The sequence below is a fragment of the Ursus americanus genome, chromosome 10 (assembly GCF_024610735.1).
Source record: "Ursus americanus isolate L20-20 chromosome 10, mUrsAme1.1.p, whole genome shotgun sequence".
Lineage (NCBI taxonomy): Eukaryota > Metazoa > Chordata > Mammalia > Carnivora > Ursidae > Ursus > Ursus americanus.
In genome coordinates, this window is record NC_142136.1 from 63,787,958 (window position 1) to 63,812,202 (window position 24,245).

Here is a 24,245-nt window from a genome sequence, read left to right on the forward strand (position 1 = left end):
TTTTTGTGTGAGCCACATTTACTTAATAGAGTATTTTCATTAAACGGTTCTCTGTTAAGGAGTCATTTTTAATAAAATCTAATTTAATTAATTAATTAATTTCTTTTCTTTTTTTACCCCAGCTTTATTGGGGTGTAATTGACAAAATTGTAAGATATTTAAAGCGTACCTCATGACGATTTGATATATGTATACATTGTGAAAGATCCCCCCATCAAGTTAATTAACACATTCATTACCTCATATATTTATCTTTTTTTCTTTTTTTTTGTGAGGACATTTAAGTTCTACTCTCTCAGCAAATTTCAGTTATACCACAGTGTTATAACCATAGTCACCATGTTATTCGTTAGATCCTTATTCATCACATTTATTTTAGAGTCAGTTTCTGAAGCTACAGTTTATACGTTAACCATTCTCAAAACCTTTTATCTGTAAACAAATATGAGTTGGCTTCCTAGTATGTGGATCACTGTGCTTGGCCCGTGGAGATGGGAGGAAAGGCAACGTGGAGTCCTTGGACCCAGCAACGAGGATGGACCCAGTGTCTAAAAGCACATTCACGGCTTTATTGGGGCAACAGCTGCAGCTGAAGGTGTCAGACTGACTCCCCGAACAACAGCCAGGGAGAGTTTCAAAGGAGCCCAGTCAGGAAGGGAGCCCAGTTTAAGCGTCTAAGGGCAAGAAATGCGGGGAATTGGGCGCGCAGGCGCAGTTGACAGACCATGCTGCCTCAGACATCATTGTTTCGTTTGCATGTTAAGTCTCCACCTCGGCTGCGATTTTTAGCATTGCAGTGAGGTAAAGGTTGGTCACACCAGTTACACACCCCCATCTGCAGGGCCCTGATTTAGTGATTAAAACTCCAATGGTCTGGGTGGTTTGGGTGGCCCCAGTTCCTCACTATTGCTCGAGGGGTAGTTTGGGTTTCCTTCAGAGGATGCTATGCCCCTCGGGGCTTTTGCCTGATTAAGAGATAAGCTGGAAAGAAGAGCTCAAGGAAAAATGTGGGACAGGGGTTGGTGGGTCCAAGCAGGTGAGCAGCAAAGGTCAGGTCTTGGGGTCTAGCTGGTGACAATAACTTTGCTTGCTTTGGGAATTTTACTTGACTTTACAAAATGTTCAACACGCACTCCCATCAGAGTTATAAATTGCATAGCTTTTTGTTGTTGTTGTTGTTAGATTTTTAAATTTGAGTATAGTTGACACACACTGTTACATTGCTTTCAGGAGTACAACATAGTGATTCAACTTCTCTGTATCTCGTGCTGTGCTCAGCACAACTATGGCTACCATCCAGCCACCCTCAATGAATTACCTAGCTATTTTAAGAAGCTGTTTCCCGATCCACTGTAAGTTTTCAAATTATGTTACTTACATTATTACTAAATGTAGGTACCTCTGATTTTGAAGTTTTCTGCAAATACAAATACCCCCAAATCCCAAAGCACACATTATTTTTTTAATTCAATTTTATTCCTGAGGTCTATTCAATATCAGTATTTCTGTCAGAAAAAGCAGTCGGAAAATGAAGAAAGGGAGGAATGATGATTTCCCTCCTCTAGGATATCAATCTACTGTTGACAGAGCCAGATTAGAAGTAAAAAGAACCCTTTCTTTTCATTAAATGTTAATCATGCTTCCAATGTTTAAAAAGTCACAACTCACTCTCACTTCTAGTAGCAAAGGAAACATCAAAGACTAGGAAAAACGAAATGAATTTACCTTCGTGTGAATTTAAGGATATTTCTGTCTTCCTTAGGGGAGAGCTATGTGTGCGGCTCAATAGAGCCCTTTAAGAAGCTGGAGTACACCAAGAACGTGAACCCCAACTGGTCTGTGAACGTCAAGACCACCTCGGCTTCCCGGGCGGTGTCCTCGCTGGCCACTGCCAAAGGGAGCCCTTCGGAGGTGCGGGAGAATAAGGATTTCATTCGGCCTAAGCTGGTCACCATCATCCGAAGTGGGGTGAAGCCACGGAAAGCTGTCAGGATCCTGCTGAACAAGAAGACCGCCCACTCCTTTGAGCAGGTCCTCACTGACATCACTGACGCCATCAAGCTGGACTCGGGCGTGGTGAAACGCCTGTACACCCTGGATGGGAAACAGGTAAGGCAGGGGTCGTGCTATGACCTTGACTTTACAGGAGAGAACCAGGGAGTGGGGGGATCTATGTGGCATGGGGGTGGGTTGGGGGAGGGAATCCGAAACATCCATGTTGCTGAAGTTGAGGGAGTGGGTCATTTGGTCAACGAACACACAGCCGTTGGCCTCAAACCAGACCCAGGATAGAGGGAGACAGGATTAAAGTAGGAGTAAAGTAAAATACCTATCTCTGAGGCTTAAATGATTACTCACAGATTTCTATTTTTTCAGTTATTAATTGCTTAACATAAAGGTCCTTTTTTGCCATCTGTTTTCAATTTTTTCATGTAATCATGTCTTGTTGCCTTAAGCATGACTGAGATGTAAACTCTGACCAATAGAGAAAAATCTAATTTCCTCTCTTTGGCCTAAATAATACTTTATGTCTCAGTAATGTTCATTAGTGAGATTTATTTAAATTTTATAGATTTTTAAGTACATATCGAAGGGATGAAATATTTCCGTCTGAACGGCTTTAAGAGGCATATTTCTAGAATATTACGCATTTTGTATTGAAAACATAATTTCAGAATTAACATTGAAGGGGGGTGTTTCTTTAGCTACGGAATGGACATTGGTTGACTTGGATGAGAGGACATTAAATGTGAGTTGCTCAGGTGAACTTAAAGGGAAATCTTGTGTGGACTTTTGTAAAGGTTTGACAGAATCCTGATAATGAGCTGAGTATAGATATATATATATATATATATCTATATATATATATATCTATATCTCACTGATATATACTGGTATGTGTACAGTGTGATTTGCTGGTCATTCAGAGTTTATGCGTCTTTTTGCTTTAGATGATAATTTTTAGTGTACTATCTTTGCTTGAAATGTAGTTTTTAATCTGCATCTGTCCACATGGTTTTTAAAAATTATTTTGAGGGATAATTTGTATGTAGAGTACATATTAAAAATCAAAACTAGATTCATAAATTAAAAAGTTAATCTTTAAAAAAATAAAAGGTTAATCTTTATTAAATAGAAGACAAGTTCTTGAAGGCTAACACACATTCAAATTTTATGAATTAGAAATAGATGCAATTACTAGAAAGAGTGTTAGTCATGAAAGAATTCCTCCCCTAGGGATCCATTCAAATGCTCTAAATTACAAAATTCATTAGGAAAGAAGGAATATCTGCCAGTTGTTCATTTATATTCGCCAATCTTCTGCTTGTCTCATAAAACTTGTCTCTTCTAAGTGTCGTGTGGGGAAGAATTCTGAGGGATGAAATTCTCAGTCTTCTAGATCTGCGAGGGTGTAGCCTGAATGTCATTGATCAAAACGCCCATTGCTACCTTGTGAATTCGCAACATAAGACGGCAGGGCTCACATTTAAACATTTGAGCCCTTCGGTGGCTCCTTTTGTAAGGAGTCACTGAACCATCTTGTAGTTCTTCCTTTTTGTATATTGGAATTTCTCAAGATGACAGCTTACCTATTTTCACAAAAAGTAAAATTGACAACAACGAATACGAATTGATGTATCTTCCTCCTCCCCCCTCACTTCAGAATTCTGGGGGTTCCAAACTGCTACACACTGAATCTAAAAATGAGCTTTAGCTTCGTTCGCTCAATTCTGCCATCAGCTCATCATTTGTTTATTCCAAGAATGAGTTCCTAGATTAGGTACTCTGACGTTCTCAAGAGTTTTCTTCTTTTCAGGAATTTAATCTAGCGTCTGTATTTTATAATAGCTGTTTTTGCTGTTGTTTACATGTAATAATACATGTAAATAATACAATGTAATGGAAAAGAATCCAAGGTTTAATGTCAAAAGACCACAGTTCAAACCTTGGGTTGGCCAGATTGTTTATGTGTTTAGCAAATCACTTCACTGAACCTCATTCTCATCAGTAAAACATAGATAAGATGGTCACCTCTGGGGGCGCCTGGGTGGCTTAGGCATTGGGCATCTGCCTTCGGCCCAGGGCGTGGTCCCGGAGTCCTGGGATCGAGTCCCACGTCGGGCTCCTCCGCTGGGAGCCTGCCTCTTCCTCTCCCACTCCCCCTGCTTGTGTCCCTTCTCTCACTGGCTGCCTCTCTCTCTGTCAAATAAATAAATAAAATCTTTAAAAAAAAAAAAAAGATGGTCACCTCTGTTTCATAGAGTGCTTGTGGGGACAATTATAATAATACATGTGAAAGCAATTTTGAACTATAATAACAACGATCATAGCTTTATTTGTATTATTCTAAATGTTTTGCATGTATTAACATGTTTAATCCTCATAAGAGCTCAATTGCTATCCCCATTTAACAGAGCAGGATGCTAAGGCACAGGACTTGTTAAAAAAAAAAATGTCCAAGACCACACAGGTGTAAATGGCAGAGTTGGGATTTGAACCTGTCTCTCTCCAGAGCTTATGCTCTTTACCACTGTACCACAGAAGATTATATTAAAACACTAAAGGGATGGACATGTACTGAGAAAGAATTTTCCAGTGAGTAATTTGCCCAAGGAATATCATCTGAAAGTTTTCTGCTATGTATTATTTCCCAGCAGTCATTCTTCTGATGGTTTTATTCATCTGTGTGTGTGTGTGTGTGTGTGTGTGTGTGTGTATGTGTGTGTGTGGCATTTGATTTGCTGCTGTGGCATTTCCTCTGTTGTGGCATGTTCTCTTCAGAGCAGGAGTGGTGAAAAGCTGCAGAGGAACTGGAAGACAGAGTGGAAAGAACATAAAGACTTTTTGCTTGCGTTCCCAGTAGGAACAAAGATGCTTCCTCGTGGACCCCAGGAGTCTTTAGAAGCATTTCTGCTCATAGGAGAAAATGCCCCCATGAGAGGGTTGTTAGAGTAGAGTGCTGTGACAGCCCTGGCAGAGACCAAGCTTGGTAAGCTCTGAGAGTGAACCGCTTTCCTCCAACCCTTCCTGCGGCATGATGCTCTGCCACGGGGCACTGGCACCCCATGCCGCCACCATTCTACCCTGCCCACTATGGCCTCGGGCTCCACGTGCTGTCACAGGACAGTACCCTTAAGATCACTCGTCTCACCTCTTTTTTGTTTGTTTTAATCGTGTAACAATTCTCATGTCAACTCCAGAAATGCTATTGGAAATCCAATGGCCAGTAAAGCTTTTAATGGTATTTTTAATTTTTATTTTTTTTTTTGTATTGAGGAAATAGAATTGCTTAAAAAATTAATAGGCTGAGTGCGTTGAGTAAACGAATAGAGAGCCAGCGACGCGTAAGGCAGGGGTGACTTTTCAGATTGCCTTCACGCAGCTTGCGGATGTATTGTGGGGTGTAGCTCGTGACTCCGGGCTTGGATAACGCAACAGTGACCCGCGAACAGTGAGAGCACGTGCCTGCTGTTACATCAGCCACCCAGACAGGGGCACGGAGGGTGGAGGCCACTTGCTATTCTCCCTTGTTCCTCCTACCACTCGGCCCCCTTGCTCAGTTGCCTTGGGGTGTGCTTGAAGCCCCAACCAGGAGTTCAATATACGGTGCTATTGTTGTTGTTGAGGTTTTTAGGCCCACATGAGGAAATCGACATATTGGAAACATGGCACCGAGGAGAAAACGCTTTGCAGGAAGCTGCATTTCCCCAGATGACTGTTGAGGCTCATAAGCACCTTCCTGGGGAGCAGACCTTTTCTAATCATTTCAACTCCATTCTTTATTCAGGGCCGTTGAAGCTTCAGTCAAAGGTTGCTGCAACTCTGCCGCCTCCTCCTTCTCCTCCTCACACCTTTCAGGGGGCCTCTGCTCACTGTGATCAGGCACTTTTGCCAGCAAGGCTGGGAAGTCAAGGAAATGCTTGCTTTGTCTTCATTTCAGTGAGCATTACTTATCTGGGCCTCGATTAAGGGCCCGCGAAGAAGGAAAGGGCATTTTCTAGCTGAAGGTTATAATCACGTTCCTTTTCTCCATATCCAAAGGGAACTTTTGCCAGGTGTGGGGATCTTTTCCTCTTGCCCCAGTGTAGGCACTGGGTGAGTTATTCACTCACCCTGCCAAGCAGCTACTCCCAGAGGTCGTTTAGGGTATGACTATTTTTTAAGTGATTGAAATAAACTCAAAAGGTATGAGATTTGGGGGCACCTGGGTGGCTCAGTTGTTAAGCGTCTGCCTTCGGCTCACGGCGTGATCCCGGGGTCCTGGGATCGAGCCCCACATCGGGCTCCTCCTCTGGGAGCCTGCTTCTTCCTCTCCCACTCCACCTACCTGTGTTCCCTCTCTCGCTGGCTCTTTCTCTCTCTGTCAAATAAATAAATAAAATCTTAAAAAAAAAAAAAAAAGGTACAAGATTTGCTCCAAAAGATACACTCGTATATCTCCTGACTCCTGTTTTGGAACATCTAATCTGGCTGTCTTGAGCTGTTAAATCTTCTAAGTCTGTGATTACTGAATCCTTGCTTAGAAATAAAAACAACAGCAAATCTTAGAATAGCTAGAGCTTAAGCAGGCAATTTATACTGTAAAAATCACAGATAAGGCACTTCCCAGTGACCTCCCTTTCCCCACTGAAACATAGCAGCGATATACTTAGTTGCTCTTTAAGTAGGAAAGGTATGCACATCCCCATGGTATCTTCTCCTCGATATTGTAGATCCGTACAAGATAGCAGCGTACATAGTAGCAGAGGAGAAACTCACTCAAAGATGTTATATTTTTATCTTACAGACATGTCACGTAGGTCATGCACTTTGCAAAATCCGCCACCGCCAGCGTGCTAGAGTGAGCAAACAGCTTATTGTCTTCCTAATACAGAACACACTAGGAATCACTGAGCGGAGGTAAAGGTGCTCATAAACTGATTTAGAGGGCTAACCTGTGAAAACAGACATCATCACTGCTGCCGTACTCTGGGGGCTGTAACAATACCACAGACTGGGGGGCTTAAATACAACAAAAATTTATTCCTCACAGTTCTGGAGGCTGGAGTCCAATATCAAGGTACCCGCAGACTTGGTCTGGTGAGAACCCACTTCCTGGTTCATAAGAAGTGCCTTTTACAGTGTCTTCACAGGGCAGAAGGGGCTAAGGAGCTCTTGGGCCTCTTTTATAAGGGTACTAATCCCATACTTGAGAGCTTTGCCCACGTGTCCTAATCACCTTCCAAAGGCCCCACCTCTTAACACCATCCCCTTGGGGGTTAGATCTCATTATATGGATTTGGGGGACACAAGTATTCAGCCTATATTGCTGTGTAAAGGAAATCCCAGTAGCTGTCAGTGGGCTAATCAGTCACTACATTGTCTTCTCTGTATCTTTTGATGATTGAATCCCCTTGTTTATTATAAATACAAAGCTCGAAAGATGCTTGTAAATGTGTGATAATAATTGCAGCCGTATACCAATTGTGGTAGATGAGCTTATTGGAATTCAGGAAATGGTAATCTGATCAATAGGAATCTATCAATCAGATATCACAAGATGGTCTTTGATTTTTTCCTTTTGGCTTTTTTTTTTTTTTTTTTTTTAGGATGTATTGATTTGAGAGAGAGCAAGAGAGCTTGCGCTCATGTGCGGGAGTTGGGGAAGGGACAGAGGGAGAGGGAGAGAAGCTCAAGCAGACTCCCTGCTGAGCCCAATGTGGGGCTTGATCCCAGGACCCTGAGATCATGACCTGATCCCAAACCAAGAGAAGCCACTTAACCAACTGAGCCACCCAGGGACCCTTTCTGTTTTGGTTTTTAATACCTATTTTTAATCTGAAGTAAGAATGATTTGGTTCAATCTTGAGTTTAGAGACCTCAGAAAGTTTCTTCCCCCACACGTTAAAAGAAAGTGGTACGTGTTGCTACTGTATCTACCTTGGCTGTAGCAATTAATGACCATAGAAAATGTGGAAGCCAGACGTTTTCAAGTGGAAAGGAAGGAATTTAGAATGTGTCAGGATTTGGTTGGACTAGAAAATGAGATTTTCTGTAGCTGTTGGTAATAGTGGCTTTTTTCCTTTTTTTTTTTTTTTTTTTACATAAAACTTCTGTGACAGCTCTAATTAACTTCTTCAAGCATATTTAAAGCCTTCGTTCTTGGTCGACAGATTTTTTTTTTTTAACTATATGATTTGGTATATTATCTATGTTGTGAAAGTGAATGTAACACCTTTTAGTTTTGTTTGCAATTGATATAAAAACACAGTTGATACAAATAATTTAGCTTACATTTTAAAATGTCACATTAAAATTTCCTGCAAAGCTCAGAGCACATGTTAAACCGTCCTCATGATTTGTGAGAGCTCTGAATTGATGGGAAGTCTTAGCTGTTTTCAAAGAAAAGGGGGCTTAAGAGTAATTATGATACTTCACTTAGAGAATTAAAGTGTCTGGTATAGAATGGGCTATTTTAGGTTACATACTTTATGTTGATATTCAGGATTTATAAGCTACACCTGTCCTTTCATAGATATTAATTCCCCCAAAAAGAGAAGAGTTAAGTCCTTTTGTTCCAGTCTGAGCAACTCTGATAATGTAATTAATTATGTGCTTCTGCGGTGATGTATATTTTAAGGCTTAGTCTCAGCACAAGTCAGTTTTCTGGAAATTGAATACCGATTTGCTATAAAATGAACTCTGAGTTCCCCTGTGTCCCACTCTAGAACTGAAGGTGTGTTCCGAGTCCTCTTTCTAGTATGCTGAGGGTGCTTTGAGCACTTTCACAGGACTCTGGGTTTGGGATCATCTCCTAACGGTGATTTCTGCTTTGCAAAGGCCAAGAGCCCTGATCTGGCCCGTGAGTCTCCCATGCCCTGAGGGAGCATGCTGGAATGATGTAAAGAACTTGGACTTTAGAGTCTGCTGGGCCTCCGCTCAGATTTCTGTGGGAGAAATCTCCCTTGATCTAGTTTCTTGTTCTGACCTGAAAAATTAACTCAGTTCCCCACTTAACTGATGGTTTAAGTTCAAAAATTCTTTATATCGAATCTACTTGTAATGAGGAAATTTGCTTAGGTATGCTGAAAATTTAAGCATGGGTATGTGAAGTAACATAATGTAGAGGGAGTTCACTAGTTTTTATAGACAAGTTTCAGACTCCTAGTGGTCTGTCCTTTACCCCTAGACGCAGTGGAATCTATTCTTCCATTGGAAAGAGTTAAGTCTCTGATACTCAGTTTTCTCATCTGTACAATGGGAATAATACCAATACTGCTTTATTAATTGTCATGAGGATTAAATGAAACAATCCACATGACAAAACTCAGCACTGTGGTAGGTACTGAATAATCAGTATTTATTATACCTGAAAAGCTCAGGGTAAATGGTTTTTGAAAAATAAATCATATTTTAAATGTGTTGAGGGAGCGAACTATTTAAAATGATCTTTTGGGGCACCTGGGTGACTCAGTCAGTTAAACATCAGGCTCTTGATCTCAGCTCAGGCCTTGATCTCGGAGTTGTGAGTTCAGGCCCATGTTGGGCTCTACGCTGGGCATGGAGTCTACTTAAAAAAAAAAAAGATAAAATTATCTTTTAATAATGACTAATCATATCTACCTTTGTAAATGTGGCTTTTCATGTGAAAATACTTCATAGTGTAATGAGAACAGCATGGAATTTGAGATAACATGCTTATAAGATCAAATTCTGATTTTTTTTACTCATTAGCTCTGTGGCCTTTTGCAAGTCAGTAACATTCTCTGAATTTCAGTTTCCTCTTTAAAATGGCAATGATGATAAATACCTCATAATATTGGTGGGATAATTAATTAAGAAAATACATAGAGGCGCCTGGGTGGCTCAGTTAGTTAAGCAGCCGTCTCTTGATTTCAGCTCAGGTCATGACCTCAGCGTCCTGTGATCGAGCCCCGTGTTGGGCTCTGTAACCAGCAGGGAGTCTGCTGGAGATTCTTTTCCTCTCCCTCTGCCCCTTCCTCCCCCCTCCCAAATAAATAGACAATATATTAAAAAGACAATATGTATATTAAGGCCCTGGCTTGACCTATGCTAAGTCCTCCATAAATATTAGTCCTCCCTTCTGCTTTCCTAGTCCAGGCTTTCTTAAAAGTATAGGACATTTATAGTTGCTTAATTTTCTCGGTGTAGATTTGGTCATCTTGTATGGTTTCCATTGCCTGTACTGTAACTAAAACTACTCATGACTCTATTTTTATCGTTCCATTTATTGTCAGTCAGTTGTGAATGTAACCTAGATATTATTTTCTTTACTTGCTTCTTCAGTTGTTATTCCTTAAGGCTATCTTATCGGTGACCCGTTATACCAATATTGTGATAGTAACAGGAATGTTACTATCACTGGTTGAACACCTGTGTGCCTGGGGCTCTGGGCTAGTTGCTATATGTATATTTATCTCACTGAATCATCACCATAGCTCTGCAGAAAGCAAGAACCTTCTTATTTGTCAAGATTCAGTTCAAAGGTGGCCTCGTCTACGAAACATTTCCTGACTTGCCCATGTAGAACTGACTGACAGCTCTCTCTCCTTGGGAGAGGGCTCTGTTCCTGTCCATTGTAGATACCCCTGCAATTCTTGATTATGCTGGCCTGTTGACTGTCGTCATGCCACGTCTTCCCCCTTAGAATTTAGAGGATGAGGCTAGGGAAGGTGTCTTCTTGGCCTCTGAATCTCGAAGGCCTAACCTGGTAAATGCTTGTTCAGTAAATGACTGAAAGGATGATTGAGTGGTTGGCCATGCGCTACGCACTTGGCACAGGGCATTGCTTCCTGTGTTCTGTCAAGTACAGGTCATGGCCACTTAGGAACTCCGTGGTCACCGCAGGCGGCGGTCGTGTGTAGCTGTCAGCCCCGGTGGTGCTTTCTGCCATGAAACCACGGCTTGTAAGGCACTCGTCATCATGGTGCTTGTTTTCTAGCTCAGGCTCCTGCTTCATTAAAGACGCCAGGATAATTAAAAAAAAATTTCATCTGCCAATTTTAGAGCATTTCCTCTATTGGAAAAACTTTTATCCTGTGGGAAAACAATATTCTGTTAGAAAATTTTCACCGGCTGAGCCAGAAGAATTGCTCTAAATCTTCCTGACATTGCCTCAGCCATCCAGTGAATACAGAGAAGAGCTAATCAATATGTCCTATGGGTTCAAAAATTGGTGACGGGCCAGGAAGAGATTTGCATGAATAGCATCTGGCCCAATTATTGCAGAGATGCAAACCTACAGTGTTCAAGGGTATTTGTGGTGGTCGAGGACAATATGTTACAGCAGATTTTTCTGATTAGTTTAAATCCTTGAAACCAAATTATATGAAAGAAGGCAGTTTCAGAAATTAAATGGAACTTAAAATATCCAATTTTAAATCTGAACTGTGTTGTAAACAACATGCCATAGAAACAAAGGGACAGATGGGAGATTTATGTTTTAATTGGCTTTTTCTATTATAGGATTAATGTAGATCATTGTAAAGAATTTTGAAGTAAGTGAGAAAATATTAAGAGAAAATGACCCACAGTCTCATTGATGAGGTGGCACTCATTAATATATTGACTTTATTTCCTTTGCTTTAAAAAAAAATTCTGATCCTACTCTATGTAAGTTGATCTCTTGTTTATAATTTCATGTGATATTATGCACAGTCATGTAAGGAAATGTCTTGAAATTATTAAGCCATTTCCTCTCTAATTTTGTTATTGCCCAGTGTAAGATCCTTGGAAGGCAAGTTGTCTAATATGCTTTCCCCTCTAGGGGAAACTGCAGAACTTCTATCTGTGTGCTGACTTATGGCTGAGAATAATAGTGTTCTAAAATCAGATTGAAAAGCAAACACGGAGTAGTGACTCTTGAGATGTTGTTCAATATAATAAGTTAATTGAGGTTAAAAGTATCTCAGAATTCATCCACACTGACTAGAAATCTCTTGGAAAAAAACTATAGACATTTTCCAAATAAGCCTAGTAGTTTTCCATAAATACTAAATAACTTAGGCTTATTGGGCAACGGGAGCATAATAACCACGATCCTTTATGAGTCTTTCCCGGAGGAAAAAAACACAAAGTAATTTTCTTTCTATGCCAAATCATTTCTGTTTTGTGTTATAACCATTTGTGCAGTTGTGTAAGACAGAAACATCCTAGGGAAAGAAGACAATGCTTTATTGACTTCCGTATTCTTGACTATCCTTGTGAGATGCTTAATATTTACTAGATGACATTTTTTTTTTGTTTTTATTTAAATTCCAGTTAGTGAACACACAGTGTAATATTAGTGTCAGGTGTACAGTATAGTGATTCAACACTTCTTTACGACACTTGGTGCTCATCACAGCAAGTGCACTCCTTAATCCCCCTCACCTGTTTCACCCATGCCCCCACCCATAACCTTCTGGTAGCCATGTTTGCTCTCTATAGTTAAGAATTTGTTTCTTGGTTTGCCTCCCTCCCTCCCTCTCTCCCTTTCTCTCTCTTCTTTCTTTCTTCCTTTCTTCCTTCCTTTCTTTCTTTCTTTCTTTCTTTCTTTCTTTCTTTCTTTCTTTCTTTCTTCCTCCCTCCCTCCCTCCCTCCCTCCCTCCCTCCCTCCCTCCCTCCCTCCCTTCCTTCCTTCCTTCCTTCCTTCCTTCCTTCCTTCCTTCCTTTTTTTCTTTCTCTCCCTTGGTTCATTTGTTTTGTTTCCTAAATTCCGCACATGATTCTTGATTTTAACTTGTGGCTCAGAGTCTGTTATGTATGTAGAATTACGGAACGTTAGGGCCAGGACGGCCTCTACAAGAGATTGTTCTTCTCTTTCTTTTTCTCTACTTGGAAGACCATAAACTAAACTTACCTTGGCAGGTAGTAAGATAAAATCAATATTTTATTTTTAGAAAATCTCTTAGGAAGAAAATAACTCAAGGTAAACCTTATCTTAAAAAAAAGTAGACATTTAATGTATTTTCAGTATAATAGCATAGGAACTGGTGTCTGCTTTCAAAGTAATAGTATGGGAACTGGTAACTAGTTATACAACAGAAACAAGTTGTAAAAAGTCTTGCTGTACACTCGGGTAAACCCTTCGACCATGTTCTTAAAAGCCTTGCTACCAAGAGTGGTCTGAGGACAGCGGCAATAATGCCACCAGTCTGTAGAAATGCAGACTCTCAGGCCCCACCTTAGACCTACTGAATCAAAATGTGCATTTTAACAAGATCGTTATGTGATCCATGTTCACATTAAAGATGAGGAAGCAGTGCTTAGGCAACTAAGCAGTACGAATGGAACATTAATCCAAAGACCTAAAGATAGTAAATCCAGGCTGCTACTTGGTAGATGGAAAGACATTAATTTTAGCTGATTTAGCAGTTTTATTTGCATACTCTGAACATGAATGTTAACACCAACTAGCAAGATATGATGGCCATCCACAATGTTTTGGAAGGCTGCCAGTCCATTAGTATGAAATGTGTGCCCACTGCAATCTAGCCTCAATGGGCTGCCGGTGTGTGGGGGATGGATAACTTCCTCTATGGAGAATAAATGAAAGTTAAGAGATTCAGGGAAGGCTGAGCAATTACTGTGGAAATGCTGATCCTGATGAGAGATTAATGCACATGGTGGCCACAGAGTCCATATGCATGCTGTTAGAAGTTATCTGTATGCTCTTCTCAATAGGCTGCACAGATTTAATATTTTCCTCATGGTTTTTCTGAATCTCTTCCATGGGGATGATTGGAAGTCATTAAAACTCTTCCTGAGAGTTGATTTTAGATCTCCCAACTGTTGTCAGGCAGAATTTCTATGCATGGGAAAATTCTCAACATGGACAATGTCCCGAAGAGCATGGGGGACATTTTTAATATGCACAGGGAATGAAAAAATTATTTTGAAAAAATAATTTCTTTCTAGCATGCCTAGGGATTTAATGGCCAAGAGTCTTATGTATCACAGACTCCGCTGCTGAGAACAACAATGGTTGGGGTAAACTGGTGTGACGTAATGACCTAGCAATGAAAATTGTAGTGGTTTTCTTATAATGCAGCCCGGGTGGTTAAGGGACTGAGGAGATGAGGAGATGTACCCTACTTAATCCAGTCCGGCCGGCGATGACCGCAAGCCACTTAGGCAGATATGGCTTTGCAAATAGCCACACAATGCCTGGTGACCGCGTGAGTAGGAACGTCTTTGAATCGGAAGGTCAACTCTATCTCTGGGGTTATGGGTCCAAATTGGGGGAAAAAAATAAGCTCTAGAAATAAATGGAGTCTCTATACAGAACCAATAGAAGGTTGATTTTTGCCATTGGCTAATGCAGTGGCTCTGGGAAAAGTAAAATTACATATTTCTCAAGACTCTTCTGGAATTGGTGTGCTGTGAAAGGGATAGCATGGGCATGTTAGCCATTTCATCTTTTGGTAACATCATTATTTTCTTCTGTAGCAAAAATTCCTTTTCTCCTTTATCTACCTTTCATGACCAATTGGTAGGTTAGGCCACCGTGTATTTGAAAAATACATCTGTTTAGGGGTGTCTGGGGGACTCGGTCAGTTGAGCATCCGACTCTTGATTTTGGCACAGGTCATGGTCTCAGGGTTGTGAGATCGAGCCTCGTGTTGGGCCCGTGCTCAGCATGAAGTCTGCTTGAGATTCTCTCTTTCCCGCTCTCCTGCCCCTCCTTCTGCTTCATGTATGCACGTGCGTACTCTCTCTCTCTCTCTCAATAAAATCTTAAAATAAACAACACAACTGTTTATTAAATTCTTGTTGCAGTTGGCTACAGTTATTAACCTTATAGGAAAAGAGAAGATCTTATGGCATGTACCGATGCCTCTGTGATGCTCTCAGGTGGAGGAAATCTAATCTCATACATTGTTTTATGCGTGGTGCCCATTGTTAATAGTGGTCAAAGAAGTGAAGACCTGTGGCAGAGTGTGTTAGGTGAACAGATTATTGACAATCTTTGATTTTGCAAAATTGGATCAAGAGTTTCATGTGGGTTCTGTTGAGATGGTCGTGCTTTGATGTTTTAAGTGCCTTCTAGTAGTAAGAATGCACATATTCTTGTAGATTGGTGAGATCAGTAGACATCTGTTGAGCAGGGACGCTGTGCCAGGTGTTGGGAATATCACAGTTTTCTTTCACTGGGTAGTGTGAACACTTGGAAGAATTTCTCATGATGGGGTCATAAGAGACAGAGACCTTTTAGGACTCTCTGGATTCGCTGCTTGAGAAACTTGCATTTTCATATTTGTATGTGCATGTAGGCAGGAGATGATTGGTATAGTTAATTTTATTTGAGGATATCCTTGTATTATTTGGAAATGTGATCATCAAAAACCACTCTTAAGCAATGTTACCTTTGCATTTTAAATAACTAAAGGATATATTCTATTTTAGACTATAATTAATAACACTTCCAGTACATTCAGATTATAAATAATATTACAAGCTTTCTTTTGTGAGCCAGCATGCTAGTAAATGACTTTACATTTAAATCAGTTCCTGTGCTCAGAGATTGTGGCATATTTTTAGAAGCCTTGAAAATAAATAATAATGTGTTAGCCCTCAGTTTTACCAGCCTGTACTTTCCTAGAGGTGTGACTGGCAGTCAGATCTGTAAAATCACTGTTTATCTCCTCTATCAGTCAAATGAGATGGAAGTTATTGTCAAGACTTTACAAGATTGTCAAAATGTATGGGAACTTGACTTGGGAGTTTTTACCTGGACATACATACATTTTGGGACACCAGAGGAGAAGGGGAAGAACTAGGGGAAATGGTAATATGTTTTGAGAATCAGCAACAGTAGTAAGTTTTAAAATAACTTTAAAATAACAGTAAGTTTTAAAATAACTTTTTTTAAAAAAGAAAAATGAGGCCATACCCTGTGTATTTAAATTATTTAATTAGAAATATAATATAGAAATATAATATAGATAGAAATTTTCTGGTGCTCCTCTCATCTAGAAGGACCTTTCTATAAATGACCCCACTGTAAATGGATTCTGTTCATCTGACCTTTCTTTTGTCCTGTCTGCCTTATCATTTGGTTTAACAGCAGCTGAAGAAAGTGTGTCAGACCCGTTCTGGGGTGGAGCACTGGCTCTGTGCCAGCAGATGAGCACTGTCATATTGGGTAATGAATCCAAAGTTGGAAGATATTTTCTTTGAAAACAGTTGGAAATAGTTGGCGTGAGCATTGCTGAGTAATTGGCCCTCCAGTAAGGTACAGGACCGGAGACATCCCTGGGTGTGAGGCTTTGTAGGAAAGAGAATAAATTCATCTGTACATCGAACCCAACCCAGGGATAATAGCATCAACAAGAACAGGACAGCAGCTAGCATTTCTTGAATGCTTCCTTTATGCCAGGCCCTCACTAAAGATTTCCCTTTTTCCATTTCGACAAAATTGTGTGATGGACACCACTGTTATCTCCATTTTACAGGCGCAGGAACCAGGGAGGGTAAAGTAACAAGCCTACCCATGTGGTTAGTACGTGATTGAGGCCAACGTACACTCATAACCCCAGTGCCCTACCTGGCTTTATATGGTGTTTTGAAAATGTTTTCAGTATATAAAATTCACATGCATCCATATTTTTTTGGTAAGAGTGCTCATGATTCATTGCTGTTTTATCTACTTTACCATTGGAGTTTAAAAATACTTCCCTTCTGAAATTATCAAATTCTAGTGATCTGTCAATATGAAAGCTTGAGTGGGTTGCCAAAAGAGTAGTAAATGTTGAGAAATGTCTTAAATGTCTTGCTTCAATTTCTTCTCAGTTTTTCTTCCTATTTTGATTGTTGGTTACAAAATTAACCCATTTCCAGTAATTTTTAAAAACATCTAAGAATCTTTTTTTTTTTAAGTTGTCATAAAGATTTCTATTCCCAACAATGGAAAAAGAATGTTCTTAATGTAACTCACCACCAAGAAATATAACTATTTTATAGAACGGGAATATTGTTGCATTTTTGAACATGTCAACTTTAAGGATTTCATTTGTTTGACACAGAAAGAGAGAAACAGGGGGAGGGGCATAGGAAGAGGGAGAAGCAGACTCCCTGCTGAGCAGGGAGCCTGACATGGGGCTTGATCCCAGGACCCTGAGATCATGACCTGAGCTGAAGGCAGATGCCTAACCAACTGAGCCACCCAGGCACCCCAAACATGTCAACTTTAAAAAATATTTATAGCTTTATTAGAGTATAACTTATATACCATAGCATTTATCCGTTGTAAGCGCACTTTTCAGTGCTTTTAAGAAATTTCAAGAGTAGTGCAAGCCATCACCACAACCCAGTGTTAGGATGCTTTCACCACAAAGGTTCCTCATGGGCCCACTGGCAGCCATTCCTCACTCCCACCCCCAGCCCAGCAACCACGGAGCTGCTTTTAAATTGCCTCAGCTTTTAAGTATTGACCTCACCTTTCAATATGCGTTTATAGAAAAGACTCTTTCTTTTACCTTTGAAGTCCTGTGTATCAATATGGATTTACTAAGTGCATGATGCTTTCACCTTCTACTGTGATCTCCATCATCTGCAGCTCCGTATGGAGAGGCCTGGGTTTCACCGAGGTTTTAGAAGTAACTTAGAGCAGAGAAGATGATGCAGCCGGTTTTAGCACAGTGAACCACTTATTATCTTTGCACTCTTTGCACATATGGCATTTCTGAATTAATTCCAAACTTAGGCGGCTAAGAGGAAAAACTCTGACCGTTCATGGCAGGATGGAGTAATACTTGCTGTCCGCTCATGCCCCACGGGTCCTCCGGCGAGGGCTGCTCTGCACTCCCGCGTTCTGCACGCTCCGTCTGGCGATACTTCGCTACAGTCCAAAATACCATTTACAGGCTGATTAGATTTCAAATTATATTAACATATTTTAAGCTGTATATCTTTTTGCTTTTCATAGTTAAAATATGCTTTCCATGTGCTTTGTCTGTTTCCTGGGTGAGATCCAATTATTTTGTAAATCTCTGCCTTCCCCTCTTCATGGCGGTTTTCCCACTTATCCTTTCATGGCTTTACTATTCAAGATCTTTGAGGGCTTTTTGATGACCTAGTTCTCTCTTCTCAAGGAGAGAGACTTCATTGTGAATTCCAATATGCAGCCATACAGTAAAGCTGCACCTGGGGGGAGGGGGAGGGGGTGGGATTCTGTTCCTTGCACCGTCATTGAAAGTCTTTGTAATTCAGGGTTCAGGTGCCACTGGCTTTTGGAGTCCAGAGAGGCTGTTATATTCATTATAATATTTAATATTTATATACATGTATTTATATCCTATATGCTTTTTCTTGCTTTTCAAGGCCATCTCTAAACCCAAAACAAGACTTAGTCTCCCCTGTGAGGCTTCTCACAGGGTGGGGAAGAGAAGCTGGTCCCTGGCCAAGATCCAAAGGCCCTGGGCTCGAGATGTTCAGATTGCTATCCAGAGTTTTTTCACTTTCTTACCTTCTTGGTGATCTGCCCATCCACAGAACCAAAGGATTTACTGTGCTGGGTAGCTACATTGGAAGGAATCATGTATAGAAACTCTTTATAACTCGTTTACAGTTTTTAAGGTCCCCATTTTTTGGCTAGCTCTCTTGCCGAGATGAATGGTCTTTATTATAATTCCCTTTAGCTAAAGGTGACAACAAAGAATACCAATAAGAAATGGAAAAAAATGGACTAATTCCAATGATTTAAAGCAAAATAAAACCCTTTATCTTTAACTGAGGTTCTCTTGTTTCATCTACAACAATGGCTCTTAAATTTGGGGGTCACATTCCCCTTTGAGAGTCTCATGAATGCCATGACCTGGGAATACTAGCCCCAAGAGAGTTGCACTTCCCAGTTGAGGTAGCGGTTAGTTTTTCTATCATGTGCTTATTAGTGTTCAGTCTTTTATTCTTGTATCCTTTTGGGGGGAGTTTATATGTCTTTGTTATTTACTGATCCAGTGATATAAATCAAATCTTATTTTAGATCACTTTTAATTTCCTTGCATTTAGTAGTGATTTTCTGATACAACTAGAAGATTGAGCCCAGAAAGAGAGATGAGAGGGTAAATTGTGCCATCTGTATTCTTTCATGCCTTTGATTACCCAGAGAAATTTCTGGTTCTTGACAAAACATTTCCTATTCATGGAGGGATTATTGAATTCAGTTGGTCAAGGGATTGTTTCCTTTCACTTGCCTCTTATTTAAAACAGAAAGTCTCATGCTTCTGTAGAAAGGAAGACACATCTCCACTTTGTTTTCTCTTTTTTAAATATTTTATTTATTTATTTATTTGAGAGAGAGCAAGAGAGAGAGAGCACACAAGTTGGGGGGAGAGGCAGAAGCAGAGGGAAAAGCAGACTCCTGGCTAAGCGTGGAGCCCGATGCGGGACTCGATCCCAGGACCCCGGGATAATGACCTGAGCCCAAGGCAAACACTTAACCCACTGAGCCACACAGACGCCCTTCCAGTTTGTTTTTTCTTCTTCATTTTCCTTCACACCTTAATTTTTTCTTTCCTTCCAGCCTTTAGTTTGTGTGAGATCATCTCATTTTTGTTCTCATCTAGTTCTTGCACTTCTAGGAAATCACATTTCTGGCTTTAAATTGAACTTTCTTTTACAACAGATGCTCACCAGGGCTCTTCATCATTTTGTTCTGGACAACAGATTTTCAAAATGGTTAAGTGCTTCCCAGCTGATGGTTCTGGAAGTCCTTAGGGGGCCCATGAATGTGTCAGTAATGGCGTTTGTTTTAGTATCTTAAAAAAACTGCATATTTGCTGCTTAGAAACTTTACACTTTTTAAAAAAAAAAGATTTTATTTATTTGACATAGAGAGAGAGAGCGCACAAACAGGGGAAGCGGCAGAGGGAGTGGGAGAAGCAGACTCCCCACTGAGTAGGGAGCCTGATGCGGGGCTCCATCCCAGGACCCTGAGATCATGACCTGAACCAAAGGCAGACCCTTGACCCACTGAGCCACCCAGGCGCCCCTTAAAAACTTTATCCTTAAAAAGGAATAAATTTTAGAGCCGCTGAGGGTGTGTCAAGTAGCCTTGCAGAGCAGTGAGTGGAGATCAGGTGAGAGCCCCGAGGACCTGTTTCTGAGTTGGCCTCTGATTCAGTGAGACTCTATGAGTGAATAGCATGGTTTTGACCATTATGTAACTTTAAACTGGCTTTATTCTAAACCATATATTGTGAAATTTATATTCATAATGAACCATTGGTTAGGTATAGGAAGTTAATAAGGAGTAGAATATAAAGCGATGATAATACCACTTTTTATATAGTAAAGTTAAGGTATTTCTACTACTTGAGAAAATGTAATGATAATTTTATCCAATTTAGTGTTTACTTACTGAGGTTAAAACTATTGACTTTGACTATTACTAAACAGGGTGATATTTTTTGGTGCAAAATGTAAATCAGGTCGCAAAGGCAGGTTTTTGTTTTTGGGTTTTTTTTATAACAGATATATTAATTGGTCTACATTTTAATAAAGAGTTGACTCTAATACCAAATAAGATAAATAGTCATTTTTTCGTGATCAATTATGTATTTGCCTTATAAATTAAAACTACTCGGAAACATGTAACAAATGTTGATTGGGAAGAACAAACTTTGTCTTCAAATTTCATAAACATTATCCAAATTCTTTGTTATTTCTAATTTACATTAAAACATTTTGTTTAAAATAACCATCATTCAAAAATGTCAAAATTATTTAACAGTTTTTTAGGGTGTTCAAGCAGTCGAATAGTTCTAGAAAGGTATTCTTGGGAAATAAAGGATGGGTACATTATAGAAGGGTGACTGAATGTCAGGAAGCTAATGTGCCAGGTGAATATCTTGAACCTTGATGTCACTTTGATTTTATCAGAGTTTGGTAAATGAAAGGAATTTACATTTAACATGTGGTACTCTAATCCTATAGTAGCGTTTTCACTTAAAACATGGAGGCACACTACAATATATGGGAAGTTAACTCGGTGGCTTGGAGCCAACGTGGGAACCTCAACTATAAGATTCGCGATAGCAAGATATCCTTTCACGGATTCCAAGACCTAGTATTGCTAAATGAGGTGTTGGTTTTACACACATGGTGACTTCTGTCAACCTAAGGGAAAAATATGCCTACTTTATTATTCCAGAAGACTTCTTAAATAATTTGCCAATCTCTTCCAAATAAGGTACCTTGCCAACTTTTTAAAAGTCAGCTATGTGGGCATTCCCACGTCCACTGTTTTCAAGTAATAGTAACGTGAACCAATTACATATTTAAGGTTTGGTATAGAAGAAAGAATTTCTAGAACCCTTCATGACCCATTGTGTGAATAGTTCTGAAGCACTGTTACTGTCCCTTAGTCAATACGGCCTAATTATCAAGGCTGTTAACAGTACTTTCCTATCTACAGTCACTTTTTCCCTTGACTTGTCTTATTTTCAAGGTCTCTTTTACTCAGTTCATGCCCATTTTGTGTGGCCTGGACTCCTGACCAGTATTCATGGAAGGTTTGGAAGGTAGAATTTATAGAATTTCGGGTCTGATTAGATGTGGGCAAGGAGAGGGAGAAGCGAAGAAAAGGTAAAGGAAAGAAAAGTCATCTCAGGTAAATGAAGAAGGCTCTGCTTAGGCAGCAGGGCGGAGACAGGTGGTATTGAAAGTTAAATAATAGAATATGCCTGAGAACTGCTGACGGGGGGTCAGCAATTTGCTGCGTGCTAGGGACTGTGTTACATGCTTCATACCCATCAGTAAATTAAATCTCACACTAATCTTGTGAGGCAAGTTCTATTTTTTCTCTTTTACAGCTGAGGAAACTGAGCTTTAGATGGGTTTGTAATGCATTCAGTGTAACACAGCTAGGAAAGAATTTGAAAGCCAGAACCCTTACGTACTCTTGCCTTCCAGCGGGAAAAATGAAGCAGGTTTGGAGTTGTGTATAGTCAACAGTATCACATGCTGCCAAGCAATTAAACAAAATAAAATCTGCAGAACATTGGCAGGAAGCACAGATAGCGGACATTCTAGGCAAAAGGAACAGCATATGGTAAAGGCCTGGGGTGGGGAAGCAAGGGAATTGGCCTGGAATGATGATGGATCTATTGGGTTTAGGGAGGGCTGGTAGCAAGTACAGGAAAGAGGAAGATAGAGGAATAGGTGAAAAGTGAGAGCTGTGCGGGGGGGGGGGGGGGGGAGGGGAATAGGTAGCTAGTGGTGAGAATGGGAAGGGGGTCCGGTTAATAAGACACGACAGCTTTCTTAGTGTCTATGTAGAGTGCTTCATCATACGGGACATTTCACGCTAGGAGAGGTGACTGTTTTCTTTATGTACCTCGTTTCATATATTATACATATGCGCACCTGGGGCGTGTTGCGACTGAGAGAACTTTTCTAGATTAACTTTACACACACACACAGAAGCAAACAGAAGATGTTTCTCTGAAGTTTGGGTTGGCATTTTCCATGTTTATGGCCAAACGTGGATTCAAAGTTGACGATGAGGCAGCTGTCACATCAGAAGATATCATGCGCCAGGCATCGAGGGTGCAAAGATGAGTAAGACAGGACTCCTCCTTCAAGGTGGGGGCCGCCTTCTCCCATTTCTTGCCATTTCTCCGTGCATACCCTAAATCCCAGCTCTCTAAAAGCTCACCGTTTCTAACCCCAGTGGTCTGTGCAGCCCCAGTCCCTCTTCCTGAAATGCCCCGCCCCTGGTTTTCCTGGGGACTCCTCTCGTAAGACGAGCTCCTCTCGTGCATTTAGACATCTCTGCACATAGACAGTGAGCCGCCCTGTCAGACGGTAGGCCCAACCTCTCCAGCTGTGAGAATTTTCATCCAGAAAGCCCTGAATGTCCAGACCCAAAGATAAAGTATTTTCCTTTTTGTCTCTATCCTTCACCAGACCAATAAAGCCCGAATGCTTTTCCTTCCCACATCAGTAAACCCACAACTGTTATGTCAGCTGTAGGGCATCTGACAGTTTATCAAGATAAAGTGCGTTCCATTTTTTTTTTATAGCAATAACTTGTCAATATGATGTTCATTCCCACAGAGCATGCGGCCCATTTGGGGACTATGGTAATTGAAAAAGCACACTCTGAATTACTAGAATTAACAAATTCTCCAGTCTGACCGCAGTCGTGATTAGTCGCCAGCAGAGCCGAAAGCTCTGGTTCTTTCATGCTGGTAAGTGGAGATCAAAGTGGCCTCAGCCTTTCCCACTAGCTATTGTGGGAGCCACTCTGGTACCAGACGAAACAAGATTTTGTCTTGTTTCATAGCTTAACTGTTGGAGAGAAGAAAAATCAAATTGGTTGATAGGTGTTATTGGTGTGAAGCAAGAGCCGGTGTCTCAGAAACAAAGAGGAATTTAGAGAAGTAAGTGACCAGCCCTGCCAGTTGTAGGTTTCTTTGTACAGAGAGGAAAAAAAAAAAAAAAGAAAAAAAAAAAAGAAAAGGAAAAAGAAGGTGCCTTTGCCAGAGAGAATTGCAGCGGAAAGAGGCGGGTGATGGGAAACTTGAAACAAAAAGGAACATTTCACAAACGGACAGCTTGGCGCTCCCGTTGGAAGACTGTCCTGTGGAGAAGGTCGTGAGGGAGTGGAATAATTGGAGAGTGTTGCACAGGGAAGAAACATGCACAGATTCTGTTTCCAGTAGTAGTTCAAGTTGTATCAACTGTAGCACGTATGCTGGGGAAAGGCCTGTGTTTCTATCCGGGGCCACCAGAGCAATGGGTCCCAGGCCATTGGGCCTGTTTCTCCTGGGTCACCCAACTATTTATAATGTGGGCTTTTCCAGTCAAGCAGGGAGGAGCTTCCCTATTTATTCATAAATAATAGGAGATTACAGAGAGGAGGAGTGATTTGAAGTGGGCCAGAAAGCAGGCCTATTGAAGATAGTATTAGAAAAGAATATATGAAATCTACTCTAATTCATATTAATGATGCTGGTCAAAGTCATTTAAACTGATTTTAGACTTTTCCCTTTCAAATTTGCATATATAAATAGCACCAATGAGGGTAAGTAAATTGGAAATGTTTTTCAAAAATATAGACTAAAATTTTATTTCTTTTATTGGTTATTGGTTTTTCATGTTTTTGAAAAAGTGTTCAGAAAAATGTAAAATCCATACGAACATGGGAAGAGAGATTAGAGGTGAGAAGGCGTATGATGTGCTGAGGAAATGGTTGCACTGGAAAGCTGGGCTAAGAATAGTTCGTGTTCTCCAGTTCTTATGAGCTAAGACATAAATGG

At 40.5% G+C, this 24,245-nt stretch overlaps 1 protein-coding gene across 3 annotated transcripts in view; it reads left to right on the forward strand.

Annotated features, from left to right (window-relative positions):
* DCLK1 (doublecortin like kinase 1) overlaps nucleotides 1-24,245 on the forward strand; it is a 334,151-nt gene that overhangs the window by 18,917 nt on the left and 290,989 nt on the right. For all 3 annotated transcript variants that reach the window (XM_045796961.2, XM_045796963.2, XM_045796966.2), the window contains exon 3: nucleotides 1,763-2,109. In XM_045796961.2, coding sequence (XP_045652917.1) covers nucleotides 1,763-2,109 — 347 coding nt within the window. The remainder of the gene's footprint in view (nucleotides 1-1,762; nucleotides 2,110-24,245) is intronic.